The 23,537-nt window shown below is 38.7% G+C and overlaps 1 protein-coding gene across 2 annotated transcripts in view; it reads right to left on the reverse strand.

Annotated features, from left to right (window-relative positions):
- Positions 1-1,215: 1,215 nt before the first annotated feature.
- LNPEP (leucyl and cystinyl aminopeptidase) overlaps positions 1,216-23,537 on the reverse strand; it is a 52,199-nt gene continuing 29,877 nt past the window's right edge. For both annotated transcript variants that reach the window (XM_066181545.1, XM_066181544.1), the window contains 11 exons: positions 14,803-14,934; positions 12,782-12,913; positions 11,517-11,677; positions 8,956-9,044; positions 8,070-8,250; positions 7,235-7,391; positions 5,117-5,301; positions 4,466-4,627; positions 3,499-3,639; positions 2,932-3,013; positions 1,216-1,872 (listed from right to left, as the gene is read on the reverse strand). In XM_066181545.1, coding sequence (XP_066037642.1) covers positions 1,741-1,872; positions 2,932-3,013; positions 3,499-3,639; positions 4,466-4,627; positions 5,117-5,301; positions 7,235-7,391; positions 8,070-8,250; positions 8,956-9,044; positions 11,517-11,677; positions 12,782-12,913; positions 14,803-14,934 — 1,554 coding nt within the window. In that variant the 3' untranslated portion in view covers positions 1,216-1,740. The remainder of the gene's footprint in view (positions 1,873-2,931; positions 3,014-3,498; positions 3,640-4,465; positions 4,628-5,116; positions 5,302-7,234; positions 7,392-8,069; positions 8,251-8,955; positions 9,045-11,516; positions 11,678-12,781; positions 12,914-14,802; positions 14,935-23,537) is intronic.

Consider the following 23,537-nt stretch of genomic DNA (forward strand, 5'->3'; position numbering starts at 1 on the left):
TGACTAATCTATCAACTACAAACCCTCTGCAACAAGTGGTGAAATTGAAAGTCAGTAGTCAAAAGGGCACAAATCAGTATCAGTCTAACAGGTAAACCAACCTGAAATAATACAATTTTGTGCTGATGGTCAGACACCAATTGTTGGGGGTTAAGTTTGTTCTTTCTTTCTCTAAAGAATTTTTTCCCCATAAGTTACCAAGGAGACCAAGTGTTGGATACTTGAGAGTACTTAACCAAAACAAAGAGAGGGACAAAAGTGGAAGGGGGAGATAATGCAGGTAAAAGACAGAGCTTGAGGCAGCTGTGGGCTCTTCTTTTTCCGGTGTTAGGGGAGAGAGAGAATGGCTGTTGCTGGCTGGAAGAGTTTCACTGTGGCCAAAGAGATCCAGTCCTGAGAAATCTACTATCACCGGTTCAGCCTGAATCCTGAGTTTTCCCTGCCACCCGCGGGAGCTGGGCCAGGCACTGCCTTGCCTTCGGCTTCTTTGGCACTGCTCCTCTTGCTACAGTGTGACCCTGCACCCCCTACGCTGCCGGGGCATCCTGCCCCTGCCTGCTGGGACACCCTGCCATCCCAGCTACCGGCCCGAGACTTTTCCACTGTTTCAGCTTGGTGCTCTGAGGATTCTGCAGGGACACCGAAACCAAACTGCCCTGGGTTTTGTGAAACAAAGCCCTCAAGGTTCTTGGTACTGTTTTCGTTTGTTATTAATGCTGTAGTTGTTTGGTGGGGTTTTTTTTTTGTGTTTGTTTGCTTTGTAATACATACTAGTAAAGAACTGCTATTCTTATTTCCCAAATCTTTGCCAAAGAGCCTCTGATTGTAATTTATAATTGAAAAAGAAAAAAAGGGGTGGAGGGGGGGGGGGAGTTTACACTCTCCATCCCAAAGGAAACTGCAGTTGTTTTTTTTTAATTACCTGGCAGATACCTGCCTTCCCAAACCAAGACACCAATACAGCAAAATCAGTTAAAGTTTGACGATTAATGATGAGATTCTCAAACCTATCTGATAAACTCAGAGTAGAAGTTCCACAGTCACACCAGTATTTCTGGAAATCCCATCTCTAAAACTCTTGGTTTTGCTATCTGTTTCTTCTTTTCCATTCTACCATCCAGCCACTTTTATATATCAAATTGTATACTATTAGCATAAGATTTATTTTTTAATGTGTAATTCCTAAAGAACACTGTGAAAATAAAAACTCCAAACTTAAACAGAATTGGAATTGCATTTATTTTGCCTCTTGAACTTTATAACATTCACTACTACTTACATATCTGAAATATAATTGTTTCACAACAGCTTCTGTATCTACAAATGTGGAAACCGCATACAGTTTTGCATTAAGAAAAAATCTACTGCTCAGTGAGCAGTCTGCAAAGAAGTAACAGTTCATGGTAACTCTTTCTTTCTTACCTGTCAGTATTAACACACTGACAAGACACTATAACAACTCCAAAGGAAAGGGCGTAAGTTTCACATATAAAATTATATTTGTTTGTTCGTGCAGATGTTTGGTCTATAGATGAAAACAGTTTCAGGGTAAATACTTACATATTGCTCAAAAAGCTTCAATGAAAATAAAAATTCATCTGAGACATGCCCTGAGCTATCTAGATTCTTTAATAGTGCAATGTTGCAGTGATGCCTGGTTTCACCCTGGCTTTTGCAAATGAAACACAGTAACTGCTCACAGAGCTCCTAAATGGCCAACACAGCACAGTATTATATGTACTACAACAGTTCTTGTAGCTTTGCCAAGTTTCTATCCATCCACTGGATATTGAGCTGAATTGTGTCAATTGCCTCTTTTACGCAACGCAGTTGAGAACTCTCCTCTGATTTTGACTCAAAAAATGACTTGACCTGCATAACAAGAATAAAGAAAGAAGAAGGAAATCTTAACTAAAATCAACACTAGCCAGGTAAATAGGTTCAGCAGCAAAGGCTATACACATGTTACAGGAAATCCATTTTTGAGAATTGTTTGTATCTATGCAGTAAGCAAACCTCTCAAAGGAGTTCCGAAAATGCAAGGAAAGCATCTTTCATGGATTCAGCAGCAATAACTCATTTGGTTTCAATATATCATTTCACCAATAAACAGATATTAATTTACCATATCACAAAGCCAACAGAGAATATGCGGAGTTCTGGAAAAGGAGTCCTATTCTGTGACAAAGAATTGCTTGTTGCAAGCAACCCACTTCATCGTTCTGGAACAGCCCCCACACCCAATCCTCATAATAACTGTCAATGCTAACATTTAAAATACTATCGACCAAACCATTAACACCTATCTCTACCAAATTATCTGAATGAAAACATTAGACTAAACCGTAAACAATTCTTGCTACATTAACTTCGAGGCCTTGTTAGGGAAGACAACGGAGTTTTCTAAAAGCTATTAAACAACTCTGGGCTGATACTCAACTTCTGCAATAATTCTTTGGGATGGCTGAAGGAAAGAATCAGCATAAAGCAATTTTTATGGCACATTTCATAAACATTTCAGAGATACAGAAAGCATTGCTTGTTTACAAAATCTAGCCAAAATTACATATACATCAAATCATTATTTTGTGAGACAGGGTGTTCCAGTGGTGCACAGGAAAACACAACAGCATTAACCAATAACTGGGTTCAATTCTGCAACACATCTCTGTCACAGACTCAGTATATAATCTCCCACTGTCTATGTATATATTTGTCATGTGTGAGATAGTGAAAGCAACTAATATATATATATATATATATATATATATATATATACACATATATATATATACACACTATATATACACTTGCAACATCGTGTCAAGGATATAAATAACATGTGAACATATGTTTTCCTCATCCTTAAATTAAATGAAAAATAGTACTGGCATTAGAAAATACCCCTTTCTGGTAGATTGAGTCACCAACCTCAAGTAGATGTGCCTTTGTGGCAAACTGAGAAGTTGACCAGCTAATGATATTCTGGATAGTATATGAGCCTAGGTGAAACCTGAAAGACAAATAAATATTTTCAGCTAGCAGACACTTTAAGATGAATTTTGGTATATGCATGCATTCTTTGCTACTATTTCTACTTTTTGTTTAGTAGTTGGAAAATATTGGTTACTTGGTTTTAGGAATGCTGTGACAATTCAGAGAAAATAAAGGCTGAATTAATTCCCTAGGTGTCCTTTTGAATCCATTTGATCCACATAAATATCTTGCAACTGAACCAATCACCTTAGAGACAGCAACCTCGCAAGAGAAATTAAGATCAAGATGGTTTAGAATTACTCTGAGGCACTAGAATGATTGTTGACATTTCAAATTTTATGTAGCAAGTTATATTTGTAGACTCTGATTATAAAACATTATTTAGAATTTTGATATCAATCTTCTAATATGAATGCTACTATTTATTGTCTTGTTTGAAAGAAACAAACAGGTGCTTTTGCCACTGTGAGACTGAAGTTTCAGCTGCATCAAAAGCCTTACTTTCGTGTAAGCTTTTCCCAGTTCTCTTTGACGAAGTCCCAGGCCAGCAAATATCCAGGCAAACTCTGGCTAACAGTTGCTATGATATGTGAAAGCTCCTGTGACCTGATGATTTCTCCTTCTAGACTGTTCTGCATTAGCCTAGGAGATAAAGCACGTGCAAAGAGACAGGAAAAAAATCTATTCGTATGTTCACATGGGTTTCCTGAAAGTACTCAATTAGTTGCAAAAGATGATATAATACATCAAGCAAGCAACTTCTGGCATCTGGAAGAAATCAACAGTACATTTTATTACAGCAACTGTATTTTCTTAGTTTCAATTTCCAATCAGAGTGACTTTAGTTCTAATCCAAGTACCTGAATTTTCCCAGGTGTTGGAAAAGATGAAGTAAATTCTAATAACTTGTAAAAGAACAACAATACATTGAAGAGGTAAGAGAGGAAAGCTTAAGACAAAATTAGCAGGACAAGTTTGTGTTCCCCATGCAGTATTAAGATATGGTCTACAGAGAGGAACATAATGCAAAGTCAAATTTTCACCCAAAGAAAGAAATGGAAAAAAGAAGAGGAAAAAAACCCAAACAAAAAATATACCTCAACTAGTTATTATTTTGATAATAAAAATATATCAGTCTTTTAAGGTTCTATAGAACGGCCTGCAATTTTGTTACCTGCACTGCAAAATCTGAAATTTTGTGTTACCAGTAGTGCAAAGCCTTCAAGTTCAATTGCCTCTTTATGCATACTCAGAATTTGTTTCTTTGTGCTACTCTGCTACATAAGTTATTTTTAAGTGGAAAATATCAGGTTCTTTGTGTGTATGGAAGCCTGTGCACAACATTTGGATAGAATTTTTTTAGCAATCAGATATTTTTTCAACAACAGAAAAAAGGCAATGCACTTTTCCAAGAAGATTTTATCACTTGTTATTTATACAGCACACAACTTTTTTGGCTCCTTCATACCAGATCAACTTTCTGGCATCTTCTGTGCTGGCCAAGGCTTTGATCATTTTGTTTTTCTCTGCTTCAGAAACTGAAGAGAAGTACATCTTCAGGAGGAATTCCCAGCCATCATTAGACTTGGCTCCAACTGCAAATATGGCTTTCATTACATCACTAGGCAGACTGCAATGAAAAACAAAAGCAACAAAACAAATAAACATAGGGGGCACAAAAATGGTCACCTGACGAAAGAAGAAAGCAGTCACAAAAGATTAACTTGAAGGAGATGCCTCTCTTTGAAGCAATTGGATTCTGTAGCAATTGTTAAGATTTGGCATGACTGGATTAATGCCAACCTAATATTTTCAGTCCCTAAGAAAAAGCAAATCATTCAGTCACATGAAAACAAAGTAAATTGTACACAAAATTAAGAATTTTCTATGGCTCAAAATGCACATGAATCCAGAGCAGAATGAATTCCATTCCAGAGGGTGTGCTTCAGCTTTGCCACTAAGTAATCTGCCCGCGTGCAGCATTGGGTTTTTTTGGTTTTGTTTTGTTTTTTTTTTTCTTGTTCCGTTTGTTGTTGGGGTGTTTTCCCCAAACACAAAGGTGGCAATGTAACAGGAAAACAAAAGTGTAAAGGAAGTGGAAGTTCAGTTTTTGTGGTACCTTACTGTTCCATTAGACTTCATCCATGTCTCAAACATCTCAGCAGCAGTTGTTCTACAGTTTCTTAGATCATGAGTGCAGGCAAAAGCCAGCAATGTTGACCGGAGCTCTCGTTCAGAGAGGGTCCCATCATCTGTCCAGTGCTGCTGATCAATTTTATCTCCAAACAAGTGCTCTATCCTATGCTAAAGGAGGAAGAAGTTACTAGCAATAGCTAATTCCGCCTAAGAGGATTTTCTATATATAAAATTAGTTTAAAATAAGCAAAAGAAAAGGTTGAGCTTTTGAACTGTGGCAGCTAAACACAGTAGTTTTTCATCTATTTATTGCAACTTACATGTGCTATTTCTTAACTGTAGGAGTAAGTATCAGATGCCACATAAATCTGAAAGATGGGCCAGGTACATCTTAAATTGCGCATGGAAACTGAAGACTACTCCTTGAGCCATGGCTCAGAGCTGCTTGTAACCAGCTTACAATCCCAAGGTACTACAACTTCTGTATGTTTAACTGTTTTCAACTTCACCAAGTCACAGTAAATACACCTTTGTTTATGTCTTGGGTTGTAGTATAGGATGTGCACAAAGTATTCTATCACCATCTTCATGAACTGTTGAATCCAGGTGGGGCAGTGTTTTCCCAGACCCCCTCCCTCTGGGCCATTATCTTCTGTTAATGGCCCATCAGATGCCTTGCCCATGACTCATAGATAACACCCTCCAGGAGCTATCTCTGTTTAATGGGCCATCAAGGACCCCCTGTATGACTCATCATCCCATTGTGAGATGCTCCGCCCAGGGGGAGGAACCAAGCATTCTCACCTGAATATAATCTGGGGTTTGAGACAGTACAGGGGGCCTTTACCCACTGGATTCCCAGAGAACCAGAGCTACCAGACCTTTCTACAGGATCACTGCTTCAGGAAGACCACCTCATCTGGGTTGCTTCCATCACCCTGCTCAGGTTGTATTCTGACTCTGTCAGTGGTCTTTTGTACTATTGCATCTATTTTATTTTACTTTCTTTCCTTTCTTCCTATTAAATTGTATCTCTGACTTGGAGCCTCTCATTTGTTTTGCTTTCAAACCACTACAGTTTAGCACTAAGAAACAACTTTTGTATGTCTATAGGCTGAACACCTTCACTTTTGTAGTTCTGTAGCTTGCCACAACCAAAGCCGGATGCCTGATCAGCTACCACATCTCAGCTGAAACTTTTGAACTTAAATAAAACTGCATAGACACTGCATTGCAAACCAGACCTTGGGCTGTTTACAGCAGATACAAAACAACTTCGGGTAAATTAAAATAGTGCTTTTTTTTCCCCTGTGTTTCCTTAAGCACTCAATAATTATCCCTACCTAGCATAAAGAAAAATCTTCTGGTATTTTACCTAATCATTTATTCATTTTCTTAGAGACTAAATCCCTTTACTGACGTTTTACATTGTAAAGCAGCAAAGGTCATTTCAAACCAGTAAATGAATATGGAGAACAAGCTCCATAATAAGAAGGTGAACAGAGAAATCAAAGACATATGCTTATCAAGAACTGAACGTACAATATTGATTTCATTGTCAAGTCTGTAGAACTATATTGTATTACTCTACTACACAACTGGAACAGGACAGTGACAAGCATCCTTGTGTTTCTATTTCTACAGGAAACAGTTATAGGTTTTTCTCTTGTCTCTCTACAAAGCAAGATCTATGATCTCTAGTCACTCTAACTTTTGAAAATAACTTTTCTGTACAAGGAAAGCACATAGAATCTGTTTAATTACATATTTGTACTAAACTGACCTGTATGGGCACCTTTAGGTAGCCCCAGGCATCATGGTGTTCCCACTGCACCAAGCTCCCTAGAAAACATTCTGGGGTACATAGGTATGGTATGGGAACAGGGGAAGGAGAGGGGAACAAACTGGTCCAAAAAATGTAGCATTTTGGTAAGAGATCATTAGAAAAAGCTGTCAAGACCGGCAACTCTCCAGAATTCCCATCCAACTCAGTGAAATTAGTGAATATGTTCAGCAGTCTACATGTAAAAAGAGAATGTAACTATAAAGAACATTACAGCTAATTATTTAAAATCATAATTTTTGAAAAACTAAGACATACCATGACTCGTGCTGCCAGTTGTTGCTCACCCTTTTTGTCTAAAAGGCTGTATATAAGACTCAGCTGGAACAAAGTTTCAGTAAGTGGTGCAGTGCTGTTCTCTTTGTTAAGGTAAACAATCAACTCAAAGGCCTTTTCCAGAGACTCTCTTCCTAGGCTATGGGTCAATGAACACAAACATTAAAATGGATTACAAAAAGCACTCCCTGAAACAAATCAGAACTGATGCTTTCCATTACACTAACAGAGAGATAAGTGAATAGAAGGAAAACAATTTACATGTAGAAATCTTCATATTTTAACTTCAGTAAGATTACAACACAGCAACAATGGCCACTAACATGCCTTCAGTTAACAGAAACTGGAAATGGGTAAGTTTGACAAGGATGTCTGAAAATATTTATCATAAATAAGGGTACTCAGATGGAATAGCAGCTTCCAAACAGACTGCCCATAATGTTCTGCCTTGCCTGCTTGGTGAAACACATGAGAGGGCACCAGTGATAATTTAAGAGGGAAATAGCTTACTTTTCTAAAGTGGAGCACTAGAGTAGAGGAAAACAGTCTAGCAGGCAGATTATTGGACACTATAAAAAAGGAGTCTTCCAATAATGGAAACTATCACAGGGCTCTCTGTGATCCAAATAAATAGATGATGCTATAAAGAAAAGGGAGATAACATCTAGAGCATAAGTGAACAGTTCCAACAAGGCTATTGAAGACTGAATTAAACTTTCTCTAAAGCAACTGTCTCTAGAAGCTAAGCCTAATCTTCTCTGACTTGGAAACAACTTGAAACACATATTAAATACCTTTTCTAATATAGAAGTCTTACCGTGCAAGGTTGAAGATATTGTTGATCAAATTGGCTCTGTCTTTAGGACTCAGAGCAGTGTGGTTTTTTTTCAACAGATCAATCAGTGTTTTCCAGTCTTCAGCATAGTGTACTATGTAATAGCCATTCATGTCCACATTGAATTTTATCCACTCCACCTCTTCTGAAAGTTCAATGACAGCTAGTGGACAGACAGTATGTTATCAGCAGAAACAAACATTTAACAAGTGTTTGTTCAAATCAAAGTCTATGAAGCAGACTAGTACCAGAGAGACAGTAAATTCTTTCACACTATTTCCCCCTACAATGAACAAGGAAAAGGCAGAACAAAGGTTTTGAAAGACAGCTCAAAAATTCCAGGTTTACTTCCTCATCCTTTTTCCTGTATCTGATTGAATGAACATAGTCACAGTTTGCCCCAGGTTGCATCAGTTAATTTTTTTTCCTTTCGTCCAGTTGTTCTTTCAAACAGCCCCATCCACTGTTCCAAATACAGTATTTTCCTACACAATTAAATAAAATAATCATTTCAGTGGAAAGTTACTTCCTAACATTTCAGCAAACTGGCAGATCAACTTTCACATAACTTGCTCTCTAAAGAACATGCAGCTTGAGAGACTGTGTTGCACTGTGATGAAAAGCACAGGCTACTACAAATTTCAAACTTGTGCTTCTGTTCCAGTAGCTGTCGTGTATTTATACAGACAATGCTACAGGGAACCAACTCTCTGATGATGACAACACCAGCAGTGATTTGCTCCAGATCTCTGAAATTATTTTTTACCCTGTATGTCATCAGCTTCGCACCTTACTCAAGGGTCTTCTCAGAAAAATCATATATCTGTAACACTCACGTAACTTGCTACCAAAGTTTTTGGTCACGTACCTGACTTCTGATCCAGTAAATATGCATTAATACAATATGTAAAGTTGCACCTATTTGTTATGTAAGTGAGAGGAATATGCCACAGGTAACTGCAAAGGAAAACAAATGTTTATTGGCATGTTATATACATATTTTCTCCCTTGAATGGCTTAAGAATTTTTGTATACTAATAATACTAAAATCACTGAATGCTGCGTTAAATAATGAAGTATAAATATCATTCATATAATCAGAATATGATGAAAGAATGCACAGAAATGTGCACAGCATCCAACGAAATTTTTTTTCTATCCCACCATGTTGAGAAATGGGTAAATTTCATAGAAAAGACTGGGTTCAAAGAGACCTTTCAAGGTCATCTAGTTCAGATCCGCGGCAATGAGCAGGGGTATCTTCAACTAGATCATGTTGCTCAGAGTCCCATTCAACCTGGCCCTGAATGTTCTCAGGGATGGAGCATTGACCACCTCTCTGGGCCACCAGTGTCACGGTTTTACCACCCTTATCGTAAAAATGCTATTCCTTATATCTAGTCTAAATCTATCCTCTTTTATTTTAAAACCATTATTCCTTGCCTGATCACAACAGGACCTGCTCAAAAGTCTGTCCCCATCTTTAAGTACTTTAATGAACACAGTGAGGTCACCCCAGAGCCTTTTGTTCTCCAGGGTGAACAGCCCAAACTGTCTGACTGTCCTTGTATAGGAGAGGTGTTCTGTCCATCTGATTGTTTTTGTGAACCTACTCTGGACTCACTCCAAGAGGTCCATGTCCTTCCTGTGCTGGGACCCCAGAGCTGGATGCAGGGTTGCAAGTCTCTCCAGAGCAGAACAGAGTGGCAGAATCCCCTCTCTTGCCCTGCTGCCCAAGCTGCTTTGGAGGCAGCCCAAGATATAACTGGAGTTCTGGGCTGTGAATACACACTGCTGGCCTATGCCCAGTACTACCACTCCCCACAAGTACTTCTTTGCAAGGCTGCTCTTGGATTTGTTCATCCCCCAGCCTGTGCTGATACCAGAGGTTTGCCCTGACCAAGGGTCCACTGCTTCAGTTTGTCCAGATTTCTCTGAATAACATCCCTTTCCCCAGGCACACCAACTGCACCACTCAGCTTGGTGTCACCTACAAATTCTCTTCAGGGGCATTTGATACCACTGTATATGTCACCAATGAAGATCTTACACCACACTACTCCCTGATGGACTCCACTTTTCCTAGTACTTCTTTCCCAGTTCCAGCTTGTCCAAAATCATACAGACAGTAAATCTCTGCATCAGAAAGTCATCCAGTATCATTTTTACCCAAGTCCAACATTGCTTTTCTGATGTTCTACAAGCTTTAACTAAAATTAAAAAATTATCCAAGTACCAGACTCAAATTCCAAATCATGGTATAGAAACCATAATTAATAGCATACCACAAAGACTTTCTTAAGTGAACTGCAAACTGGAAGGATAAATGCTAAGGAGGCTCATAATGATGATAAGGACTTGGCTATTTAGAGAAAAACACTCATCTGAGTGGGATGAAAGAAGCTGCGCATAATAATCTGATTTTGACAGGGACCCCCATCTATAAAAGACTCACACAGAGTGCTCTTTTTCAAAACCTTTTCATGCATGCCTCAAATTTACATCAACAGAAACAGAAACTACTTAGCTTAAAATCCTTCCCTTCTTCCCTTACCTTTTAACCCCACCCTGCTTTTCTTTCTCCACATAACAAACATAAAACAGAGCTCTCTACATTTCAAGAGACAAATTTCTTTCACAGACCTAATTTTCTGCAAGATGATGCAACGGACTCAGCTCCTGTTGAAACTTCAAACAACTCAATAAAACCAGAAAAATCTCAAAAGAAATCACACTTATAAGTATTTGATAAAAGACACTGTTGAGGGTGATAAGGTAAATTCCATTACCAGTAAACGAAACTTAAAAATTATCAACTGCCACATCTTTGCTTCTTCAGTACCTCCTTTTAGATTCTGGCACAACGTATATTGCCTCTGTTATATATGCAGTCCTTTGTTGTCATGCAGTAGTGTCATCTTAAAATTTCGGAGTCAAGAAGGCATTGATTCTAGTTTCTCTACCTTCTTGTAGCAAAGTCCAAGGTAGATACTGAATTTTGGAAGTAAGAAGCAGAGGCTCTAAAGTACGATACATGAATCTGTAACTTCTGCAACCTACCTTTCTTCAGAGTCTTGTTAAACGAACAAAACTTTCTCAAATCTAAAGAAACCTTTATTTATGGGATCTGCCTTTTGGTACTGAAAACCAACTCAATGTCAAGTTTAAAAGCTTCAGGAAAATGATGCATGTAAGAAATTCACATTAGAAAGGGTGTCACCGAATTTTTATCAGTTGCTTCAGTGGAGCAGGACATGGACCTTCAGGCAGATACTAGATGTGAGAATTTCTGTGCTGAATTCTCTATTCTCTACTACCTGCCTTCAAAGGAAACACTAAAAGGACTGAATACAAGTGAGAAAGATGTACATGGTTTAAGACAGCAGCTTGCTATTAATGGATAAAAGGTATTATTAAGAAGGTAATAACCTTGCATCTGATGTCCAATTTTCTGGTTCCACACGATACAAAAATTTCTCTTGTTGCACTGAAATAATCTTTCCCTTTCGGACAACAGTGACTAAAGGAAATCCTTTATGCACAATCCAAGTCTTCATCATTTTTTTTACATCTAGTGTTCCATTGGTAATCTGTAAAAACAATCATCACATATCAATAAAATAGCAAATGGAGAATACTTAACTTTCTTCTTAAGTTACCAATTAAGTGGTAGCAAGTTTCCCTCCACTCTCTGGACCTGCCCGTGCAGCCAGTTTCTAACTCAGCAAAGAGTGCACCTGTCCAGGCCATCAGCTGCCTGCACTACCAGCTTTTCCAGGAAAATACCATGGAAGACAGTGTCAAAGGCTTTACTGAAGGTCAGGCAGACATCGACATCCACAGCCTTTCCATCATCCACCAGGTGGATCACCCGGTCATAAAAGGAGACCAGGCTGGTCAGGCAGGACCTGTCCCTCCTATATCTGTGCTGGCTGGGCCTCATTCCCTGGTTATCCTGTGTGTGCTGTGTAAAGGTACTGAAGATTATCTGCTGCATGACCTTCCCAGGCACTCACTTCAGACTGATATGCCCGTAGTTCCCTAGACCCTCAGTCACTCCCCTGTTCTTCCTGCTGTCTCTCCACCCTCTTTTCCCTGGCCTCTCTGACTCCCACAGCCTTGCTGACTCTAGCACCTGCTCTCTTCTGCCCAAGCCCTTGCTTTCTTGAGCCCTTCAAACTCATTTTGAAATTAGACACAGCCTTATGCCTGCCTTATAATTTGAGAGCTACCTGTACAGTCTGCTTTCCTAAAATTTCAACACACTCGTTAAAACAGAAGTTATCACAAACAGAGTTTCACTAGTAGAGAGTAACCCAAGACATCTGTGAGGCTGTATTTAGCTATTCCTTGAAAGTAAATTTTATCCTCCATTTTATTACTTTCATTCTAGTCCTAACACACAACCCGTGTAATTCTAGAGAGGATATGTCCATACTGGATGGACATGCATGGTGGTACACACCCACTGACAGTGCTTTTTTTGGGATGATACTCAACGTAGCTCTAGAAGCTTCAGTAATCTCCCTATCTCAATGAGAGAACTTTGGAATAGGATGAGCAAAAATTCAGAGTATTTACCTGCATTCCATTATCCTACTTTTTTCATTAAAAAAGAAATAAATAGAAACTTATGATAGGCTTAAAGAAGTGGAGAAAAAAAAAAAGAGGAACAGTCTGTCAAAGATGGATACCTCATTCATGCTGTCCCACAGGTCATCACTCTGAGCAGTTCCATAGTTGTGATTATGCAAGTATACCTCAATGCCAGCTTGGAAAACATCCTTAGTGAGATAATGCTTCAGCATCAAAAGAAGTGAAGCCCCCTTTATGGAGAAAAAAGAAAATGAATCAGTATATTGAAGTTACAGAACTTTTTAAAGCATATGCATATTACAGCTCTTTCACAGTACAGGTGTAAGAAGCTAGCAGATTTAATTCCAAATAATATCCTTCAAATAATCTTTCAACTCAGTTGCCTTGGGAAAAAAATATTCTTTTACTATTTCATAAACTCCAAATACAGTTACAGAAAATTCTTCCCAGCTGCTTTGGAAAAAAGTATTTTAAAGGCTAAAAGTACAGTGACAAAATGTTCTAGTAGATTTTGACATTTTTTTCCAATTAATATAATCTGAAAAATACTCTGATGTGTCTTCTTACTGATATGTCTCTACTGGCTACCATTTTTCATTACCAACATTCATCTATATGGTACAGAACTGCACTTGTGAGTCAGTATTTAACAGCCATATGGTGTGCAGTTATATCAAAAACCTAAAAATACAGGAAAAATGAGATAGACCTGGTAGGCTGGAATTGACTGCAGAAGAACACGTACATTTTGATGTGTTTAAATACAGCCATGTCTTGTAAAGAAAAAAAGTAGTAACTGAGTAGTTTTAGTATCAACAGGGCCATGAATGTTTCTGTGTCAAAGACACCAATAAGTAAATTGCCTGAGGACTTGCATACTGTAGAACTAAACACAGATGAACAGCCATAGGTCAAGAATAGTTTAAAGGTGCACTTTATATTTCTTGAACTATTTCTAGGAAAGAAACAAGAAGTAAAGGAGAAGATTTTGGAGAGAAAATGCATTGTTCTTATGCATTCCAAATTCAGGTTCTGGAATTTGAGTAACATCTTATCTGAAACAGAAGGATGCCTGGTTATTCACTATTCAACAGGAATAGCCCTTACTACAGTTTTTAATAATATGGCCACAATTTCCTCTCCTGTATGCATCCATACTTAACCTATAGCTCTGCTCCTTTGTTTTTCCTACTGTCACATCCTTTCATACACTCTGTTGTTGCAGGTGGATCTTGTCCCACCCACAGGTGTTAGGTTTACTGACAGTCTGCACAACAGTCAGACTAAAAATAATATTGTAAAATTATTTCTATTCCAGACAGTACAATGTAGAGGTCACCTACTAATCTGTGTCAGTTGGCAGTCCATTAAAACAAATTATGTTTTACAATTCAGTAACAGACAACCCTTTGCTTATTAGGGACTACATTACATGTGTCTTCTCACATGAACTGCCAAGAATTCTACCTAGGCTACAGGGACAGAGTAGTGGAATACTCATGCATGAATGAAAAGATATGCAACGAAATCCTCTGAAACACAGAAAGCAGCCATTAAAACATTTTTCTGACAATGTGCAAAAAAAATGGGCAGCCCTTAAAGGTGTAGTCTGGAACAATTCTATTCGAAATGTGCACATACTTATTAGTAGCAATGACATAATAAAGTGATTCTCTGAATAAAATGTTAATACTAATTGATTGAAACTCCAATCCAATCACTTAGGGGACTTTACCATTAAAATTACATAGACAAGTTTCAATCAAAGACAGACAGAATTTGCATCTCTAAAGTTAGTTGGCTACAGATATGACTGTGCCATATGCATAGCTTCCAGAAGTTCACAAAAAAGGGAATTACTTGAGACAGCATCTCTGAAGCATGAAACAACAGCCATGCCTTTTGATAAAAGGAGAAAATCCAAATTCATTTGGCAACCAAGGTAACCTGAAAATCACAAATATCTGTTCTTGCAGTTGAGAAAACAGAGTCCAAAATACATGGAAGCACATCACTACCGTGGTTTGCCAAGCATGCCTGTTTACTTGTGATTCCACATTCATATTTTCAACAGCTAATGTATCACTTCCCAAATATTTTGCAGTATTTTTACAGTTACCTTGATATAAGAAAGAGTATCAAACATTTCTTCGATTTGCTCTGAAGACTGAACAGCAGAAGAGACTGGATGTGAAGAATTCAAGGTATCCTTCATCATAGCCTTGAAAATTAAAGTAAGGAAATCTTCATCCTAGAAGAGAAACACTTTTAACTGTTTAGGAGGCTGAAACATACATATTAAGCAGAAAAGTGAAAGTTGTCTCTGCTTTGCTCCCCCACTGCTCTTGACAGCAAAAAAATTGTCAGAGTATCTTTAATAAAAGCTACTATTTCCCTGCCACATTTCAGCAGAGGAATCTCACTTTTGAGTTTGCATCATTATACACACCCTTAAGCCCCTGTCTCAGGCAAGTGTGTCAATGGCACTAGACAAAAATGCACCTTCTAAGTAAGTGTGTGTCAAATTTTCCATTTGGTTCACCACTGTTTTCAGTTCATTCACAGGAGGCATGGAATACAAAAATATGACTTTCATGTGCTTAAAGCATGAAGTCTAGAAAAATTATTCACTCCTGTAATGTTTGGGAAAATGTAAACAGCACCTTATGTAGTGATTACCAAAGTCTCTTACTTATTTTCTTCTAGAATGAGGATACTTGAATTTAGTACATCGGTACCAGAACAAGAGAACCCCAAACACTGAAAAAAAGCTGATCATATCAGTATTTGTTCATTTCATTTTATCAAGGCAAGCAAACAGTTGTCTATACAGTAGAGAGTTTAAAAACCCCCAAAAACCCCAATAACAACAACAAAACAAACCCACAAAAACCCTCTGTGAAATACAATAAAAATAACTGTTAAAGTTTAATATGTTACAGCTGTTACTCCTGAATGGAGAAGTTCTGGATGATGTCTTTAATTTTTACCAAAACACATTCTGGCATCATCAAACAATGAAATGATATATCGGTTAAGGCAGCTTGTCAGACAGCTTTTGGAATGAAGTACACAGATACCTTGTTAAAAAGGGACACTACTTTTGTGTCCCACCCTCAGCACATATGCACCCAACAAGCAGAATGGCTATGTACTTTTGGTGACAATCCAACTGAACAACGAAGTTAGGCCAAATGAAGAAGTTTTGAAACATCCAGTCCTGTAAAAGAATTTTACTGGACCACATTAGGAACTCAAGTTTCTTAATACTAGTAAGAGTGATTTAAGAACTCAAAACTCACACTTCTCCAGAATGCTGAGAAGAACACAATCTATAAAGTCAGAAAGAGTCAGTACAAATCAGGTGTTTTATCCCATGACTAAGGCAAATCACCTAAACACTCCTAGAAATTGATTTCAGGGCTCAGGTATGTCTTCTCCTTGGAGATACCTTTATCCAGAATGCAAAATTAGTCTCGCCTCCATCCTCCACACTTAATTCCATTCACCTTTGTTTATCTGCCTGTCATTCTTAGCAACAAGAAAGTTTTATAGCAGCAGATTATATCCTTTCCTTGGAGAAGAGAGAGTAAATTTGAATCCACCATGTTTTCCAGTGTCTGAAAAGCTAGGTCATTTAGTACCTGAGTGAGTTTGTAAACAATAACTACATTATTGTATCAAAAAAATTCTATCCTTCAGCCACATATATGTGCCTGTGGGAACAGTGCTTTGTATTACGCGTTACTCAATGCTATCAGAATCCCTTGTGGTGGACTATTTGACACTTTTATGCCAGGTCCGCTCATTTGTGAAACCCAAACTGATTCAGACACACGCAAGTACCATGATGATGGGAAGACAGTTACCTCATGTAGGGAAAGAAAATAACGGGAACTTGTAACTGAGAGAACAAAGAGCATTTAGTTAGAAAGAAAAGACTATTCAGTCCAGGCAGCAGACATGCAACAAAGTTTTAAAAAATGTTAACAAGTAGCAGGCACAGAACAGTTTGCAGATAGAACTATTATATAAGCATTTATCTTTGAGATAAAAACTCTGATGTTGCTATTAGGGAATTGATCACGAAAATTATTGGTTAGCAAGCTTATTAACAATTATACGATGGGTTACTCAGGCTCATGCTATTCTAACCCGATTGTGAAAATATTATAAAAGCTGTGTACACTTTTAAAAAAAAATGTCTCTGGTTATACTGTGACTGGGGACAGTGTTTCCTTCCTGCGCTTGCAAATGGCTCCTTGAACGGGACAAACAATCTCCTAAGGCAATCCTGGACTGGCAGTGCATCTTGACTGTACCAACAGTGAGCTTCAAGGATGACCAAAGGCATCCTTTCATCGCTGGCTAATGAACAGGTTAGTGATGTGGTTGGGTAATGTCGAGGGATGCATCCCAACAGGGTAATTCCCACATAAAATGGGCCACAGTATCTCTAAACTAAAAGTCTGCCATAAAGACTGCTTGTTATGTATAGCAAAGGTGCAAAATCTTAAAATTCAGGAAAACAAAACTAATACGACTCTTTCTATGGGTGAAAGCTAGCTGTTCCTGGTACCCCCCTAAAGGCTCCTATGACCTCAATCACTGGAAGTGAGTGGGGGATGCTTTAAAAGCACGTCAAACACATATGCCTGAGATTAACTCAGATGAATTTATGACATGGAAAATTATATATTCTGCATTGCAAGCTTTTCATAATTTTGAAGACATAGTACTCCCAGCCACAAATTCTCCTGCAGACACTTCCCCCACCCCCAGAGCAGTGCTTTCATGCTTTACTTCGCTTGCTTTGCATGTGGAGGGGACCACTGGGGAGGAAAAAGAAAGCAAGCTGGTACAAAAAAAAAATCTGTGATTCATATTCTAAAATAGCATCGCAACAGCTGAAAATTATGGCTGCTGCACCATCTACTGACGCAAAGGTGCCAAAACAGCGTTCTGTGACTGACAGTGAATTTTTGCTGCTCCCAGAGCCAAAAGACTTTTTAGGTATCTAAAGAAAAACAGTTTTGCTTCAAGAGGATGTTGAATTGCTCCATCCTTTGCCTGAGGTTTATCAAGGCAATTAGCCTTGAAATGAGCAACTTTCCTATGAAATGGTTAAAGAATTAAGAAAATCTATGAAAGAAAACGATTTGCAATCTTCCTATACGTTGAGACTTACAGAAGCTATCAAAGAGAGCTATGTTATGCTACCTGCTGACTGGAAAGCTTTATTTAAATTGATTATGACAGCAGCACAATATTCTATATGGTGGACAGAGTACAACTGGCTTTGTGAAGATCAAGCACAGGCTAACATAAACAGTACTAATGCTGCGATTACAATGGATCATTTGACAGGGACTGGAGATAAGATCATCGATGATAAGAGAACAGTTAAGGATGCCAGCAGAAACACATAACCAAGCAAGGGAGCCGGCTGTAAGAGCTCCGAAAAGAGTGCTGGACATGAACAGAACTGAACCTGGCTTCTCTACTATAAGGCAGAGACCTTAAGAGCCCTACATTACTTTTATTGATTGTCTGCAAACTGACAAGGCAAAATGATCTACCAGATGCAGCAGAAGTTTTATTCAAATCCTTAGCTTATGAAAATGCTAATCCTGTCTGTCGCAAGGGACTTGATCTAGTTAAATACAAACCTGATGTTTCCTTACATGACTTTTATCAAAGTTTGTGCACATGTTGGTACAGAACAATATACAAAGCAGATTTACTAGCAACCGCCTTAGCTCAACAGCTACAGGTTGCGAGGGCAACAGGCAAGTGTTTTGACTGTGAAGAAGGTCATGTGAAAAAGCACTGCTCAAAGAATAAGCAAGGGAAGAAAAAAACCTAGTAAACCATGCCCTAGATGCAAGAAAGGTTACCATTGGAGGAATGAATGCCACTCTTAAGTATGACAAAATGGCAAAACTCTGCCACAGCAGGGAAACTTGAAGACGGGCTCGGAAATCCTGTGCCCTGCAATGAAACAGGATCCAGCTGCAGCAATCCCACATGGCTCAAGCTCAGGAACATCGGGGGACCCCAGGCTGTGCCGGGATTGACTTGGCAGTTTCCACCACAACCACAATAAATTACATATTGGTTCACCTTACACCTACAGGTTTAAATGGACCCCTTCCTTTTAAATGTCATGCATTGTTACTTGGGAGATCACCAGCATCATCTAAAGTCGACTTTCTATTTTACCAGGAATCATCAATCTGATTCTAGGGGTGAAATAAAAATAATGACTTGGACTCCCAATCCACATTGTACTATTCCAGCAGGATCATGCATTGCTCAACTGATACCACTCCCTATACTACCTAACACGTAATTGATACCATCTGCCAGTGCTGACAGAGGCACTGGAAGTTTAGGGAGCACAAGCACTCCTCACATGTATTGGTCTGAACATATTTCAGTGCAGCAACCTTTTCTAACCTGTGTTGTACATGGCAAGTCTTTTACAGGATTAACAGATACCAGAGCCAACAAAACCATCATCAGTGAACATGAATGGCCACCTACCTGGCCCTTGACAATGCCATGAGTGATCGTCACAGGCATCAGAGGTCAGCAGATGCCACAGCAGTCAGCTGAGGAACTCATAGTATATGGGCCAGAAGGGAAACAAGCACAGCTCAACCCATATGTACTTTCTGCTACACACACACTGTGGGAAGAGATCTGTTACCACAGTGGGGATTAATTTTGACAACAAATTTTTAAAAGGACTCAGCACCCAGAATTCCTAATCCAGCAATGATCCCTGAAACATGGGAATTGTTAATCAGTGACTTACAAGATTGTTGTTCCACAACTGCATTACACCCTGATGCTGCACCTTGTTTTGTTTTTTCATTACCATCCTTGAACAGCAGTGAACCTATGCAAAGGCATCACTGGATTGTGTTACCACAAGAACTGGAAAATGGTCCTACAATGTCAGTTTGTGGTAGCAAGTGCTTTACAACCAGTGCAACAGCACTTTTCAAACATTTCGTTGCATCATTATATGGACGATATACTGCTAGCAGAAGACGACCCTGTAGTATTACAAAACTGTTTTGCTTTTTCTGTGTTTTCTCTTGATAGATTTGGTCTTTGTATTGCAGCAGACAAGGTTCAAACCGTCCCACCACGGAAATACCTAAGGTTTCTATTATTTGAACAGAAAATTGTTCTTCAGCCCATTATGCTGTAGACCTCTATTAAAACATTAAATGATTTGCAAAAATTATTAGGAAGTATTAATTGGCTCAGACCTACCCTCAGTATCTCCACTGAGGAATTATCACGTTTGCTTAACTTACTTAAGGGAGACACAGATTTACTATCTCATCTCCTCACAAGCTGCATGCAGAAGCCCCTGAAGCATCGCAACTTGTAACAAATAAAATTCAGACCTCTCTTGTATCCAGACCACAAGCAGTTACCACCAAGGCTTTTTCTTATCCTGTCTGAATTCCAACCATATGCACTAATAGCACAGTGGTGTATAAGCAACAATTGTGGATAATAGAGTGGATATTTTTAACTCACACATTTTCAAAAACAGTAACTACATTGCTTGGCATGATTGCTAGACTTGTTTCCATAGTATGAGAATTACGCCAGACCCTAAGTGGGCAAATCCACATTCCTTTGCCTGCAAATGCTTTTCAGGATCTGTTCCAAGAATCATTACCTTTACAGACTGCTCTGACAGACTTCCTGGGAAGCACTGTTCATTCTTTGTTGAAAAATAAACTTTTGCAGTCTTTAAAAGATCTTTCTTTACAGCCATGTTTTCTAACATTGTCACAGTCCCTGTCCGGAGCAAAGAGAGTTTCCATCAATGATTCCGGGAAAACTCCACAGGGGATTGGGAAAACTGTGATTCTTTTTTTCAGCCAAGGTCAACACAGCTAGTAGGGTTAGCAGCCACTGTAGAAGCTTTTTGATTGTTTCAAAATGAGCCTTTCAACTTAATATCAGATTCCTTGTAAGTAGTAGACATTTTAAACTGTATTGAACAGTACTTTTTAAAGCAGGTACTCAACACAGGTTTGTTTATGCTGTTATCTACTTTGTATGGTTTTGTTCAATGCAGATCTCACTGGTTTTGTGTTATGCATCTCAGGTCTCACTCATCATTGCCTGGACCTCTGGTGGAAGCAATGCAGCTGCTGATGCTCTGATGATGATGGAAACAGTTCTGAATCAAATTACACAAGCAAAGCAGTCACATGACTTTTATCACCAGAATGCAAAAGCTTTGAGTAAACAATTTGATCTTCCCCTTTCTCAAGCCAGACAAATTGTTCGTTCTTGCCCTAACTGTGCTCATTTAACACCCGTATGTACCACAGTAGGTACAGATCCAGCAGGTTTGGATGTCAGTTGTTTCTGGTGCCAATGAAGTCTTGCAAATTCATGTTTACACACGTTTCCTCTTTTGGCACCCTAAAATATGTGCATGTATCAGTTGAAACACATTCCAAATATTCTGTTGCCTCCACTCATAAAGGGGGAAAGGCAAGAGATGTCATTAAACACGTTGTGAGCTATTGATATTTTACGAGTCCCAAAAGTCCCTGATAATAGTGCAGCAAATATTTCACAACCAATGAAAACCTTTTTTCATTGTTGGGGTATACATCACTTAACTGGTATACCTCATTCCTCAACAGGTCAAGTTGTGGAATGAACACATGCCCTTTTAAAGAATATCCTTCTTAAACAAAAGAGGGAGGATCCTCTTGCTGTAACACCTCAGGAACAATTGGACAAAGCAACATTTGTTTTGAATTTATTGAATATTTTCAGATTTGATAACAAAGCAACAAGTGAAGAAAGGTTTTCCTGTGATGCTTTAAGAGATTCCCAATGACTTGTTTATTATAAGGATTTGCAGAGTGGACAATGGCTACACCCTGTGCCTTTGCTAATATGGGGGTGTGGTTATGGTTCTGTTACTCTGTCCACAGGTGCTCAATGGTTACCTGCAAAGAACAACAAACCCACTACAGAAGGGATGAAGACTTGAAGGCATCACAATTTTAGTTTGGTAATCAGCTACTATGGGTTTAGGCACAACATATGTAACCCTTTTTATCATCCTCAGCGTTTTCTCAACAAATGTGAATGAAACATGGGTCCCACAACCAATAAGCCAGTGTTTGGCCGACGTTAGCTAAAGCAATTAACCAATCTACCCTTTGTATACCCATGGACAGTCCTACTGATCCATTTCAGACATGTCTGGTTGGCATTCCTTTGACAAAGGATGAATGGAACAAGTTATACAATCAAACAGCTACACGTGATTGTACAGCTCCAGGTAAGAGTAGATCATTGTGGCGTTTGGATCACAGCAGTCTAGTGCTGGCCAGTCTGTGGAATGGCACCTGGGCAATACTGATGGAGGCACAAGAAAAGCAAGTAACTTCCCTGCTCTCTCACTGCAGCCTCAAGAGCTGGATATGCTAGGCTCTATAGAAGTTCCTGTGTGCTTTTAGCTTTATTATGCTAATGATCCAAAACCATACAACACAGGAGTTGACATAAGTGGCACTGGCATTTATCGTAATGTTTCTGCCTAGTATAATTTTACTACTCCCTCACAAATCACAACAGATTGTGCAATAAGCGCAATAAGCCTGCCTGATAACATATTTTTAATATGGGGCAACAGAGCATGGAAAGGCATTCCAAGTAACAGTGGAAGGTTCACGTACTTTCGGTTGTTTGACTGTGTTTCATCCCAGTCTCAAAACTCTAACCAACTGGAAACTATGACACGGGCAAAATAAATGTGATGCCAAGTCATTTGACCCTGACTGTAACTCTGAGGCTAAATTCTGGAATAGAGCAAAAAAGACTTTTCAGTTCCTTTGGTTAGTTGCCTCTATTGATACTGCACATGCCTTGAAAAAAATTTATAAACTAGGTGTTGGCTTGCAAAAGAAAGTAATGCTCCTAGTAATGCATTAACAGGATTGTTAATATACGTTGACTCAGTACCTCATGCAACACTGCAGAAAGTGTAGCAATAGACTTTTTACTGTTAGCCCAAGGACATGGATGTGAAGACTTCAAGATAATGTGCTGTATGAACCTCAGTGACCACCCCGAATCCATTCACAAAAACATCCAGGAATTGAAGGAGCTCTCTGGAGAACTGCAGCAAAATCAGGGATGGGATCCTTTCAGCCTATTCTCCTGGCTGGGAAGATTTAATTTCAGACCTTGGGTCAAACATGTAGTTAGTTTCATTGTAGTAGAGTTCACATCATTTTTGATAATTATGTTATGTTTATAACGTGTATTTTCTTGTATTCAACAGCTTATTCATCAGAATGTAAAGCAGGTAATGCTTGTGCAGACACACAGTACTGGTTTTGCAATACTTAGTAAAAAACAAAGGGGGAGATATAGGGAAAGAAAATGAAGGGCACTTGTATTGAGAGAACAAAATGCATTTAGTTAGAAAGAAAAGACTATTCAGTCCAGGCAGCAGGCATGTAACAAAGTTTTAAAAAATATAACAATTAACAGGTACACAGTAGTTTGCAGAAAGAACTGTTATATAACCATTTAAGAGAAAAGTCTGATGTTGCTATTAGGGAATTGATCACAAATATTGTTGGTTAGCAAGCTTATCAACAATTATACTATTGGCTTTCCAGGCTCACACTATTCTAACCCAATGGTGAAAATACTATAAAAGCTGTGTACAATTTAATAAACATCTCTGGTTATACTGCAACTGGGGACCATGTTTCTTTCATGCGTTTGCAACCTCAGGCATATTTAATAACCTAAATCTTCCTAGGTCTATTAGGAAAAGCAGAA

Source organism: Chamaea fasciata, unplaced genomic scaffold, assembly GCF_029207755.1.
Source record: "Chamaea fasciata isolate MVZ Bird 193981 ecotype frontalis unplaced genomic scaffold, bChaFas1.0.hap1 SCAF_4, whole genome shotgun sequence".
Lineage (NCBI taxonomy): Eukaryota > Metazoa > Chordata > Aves > Passeriformes > Sylviidae > Chamaea > Chamaea fasciata.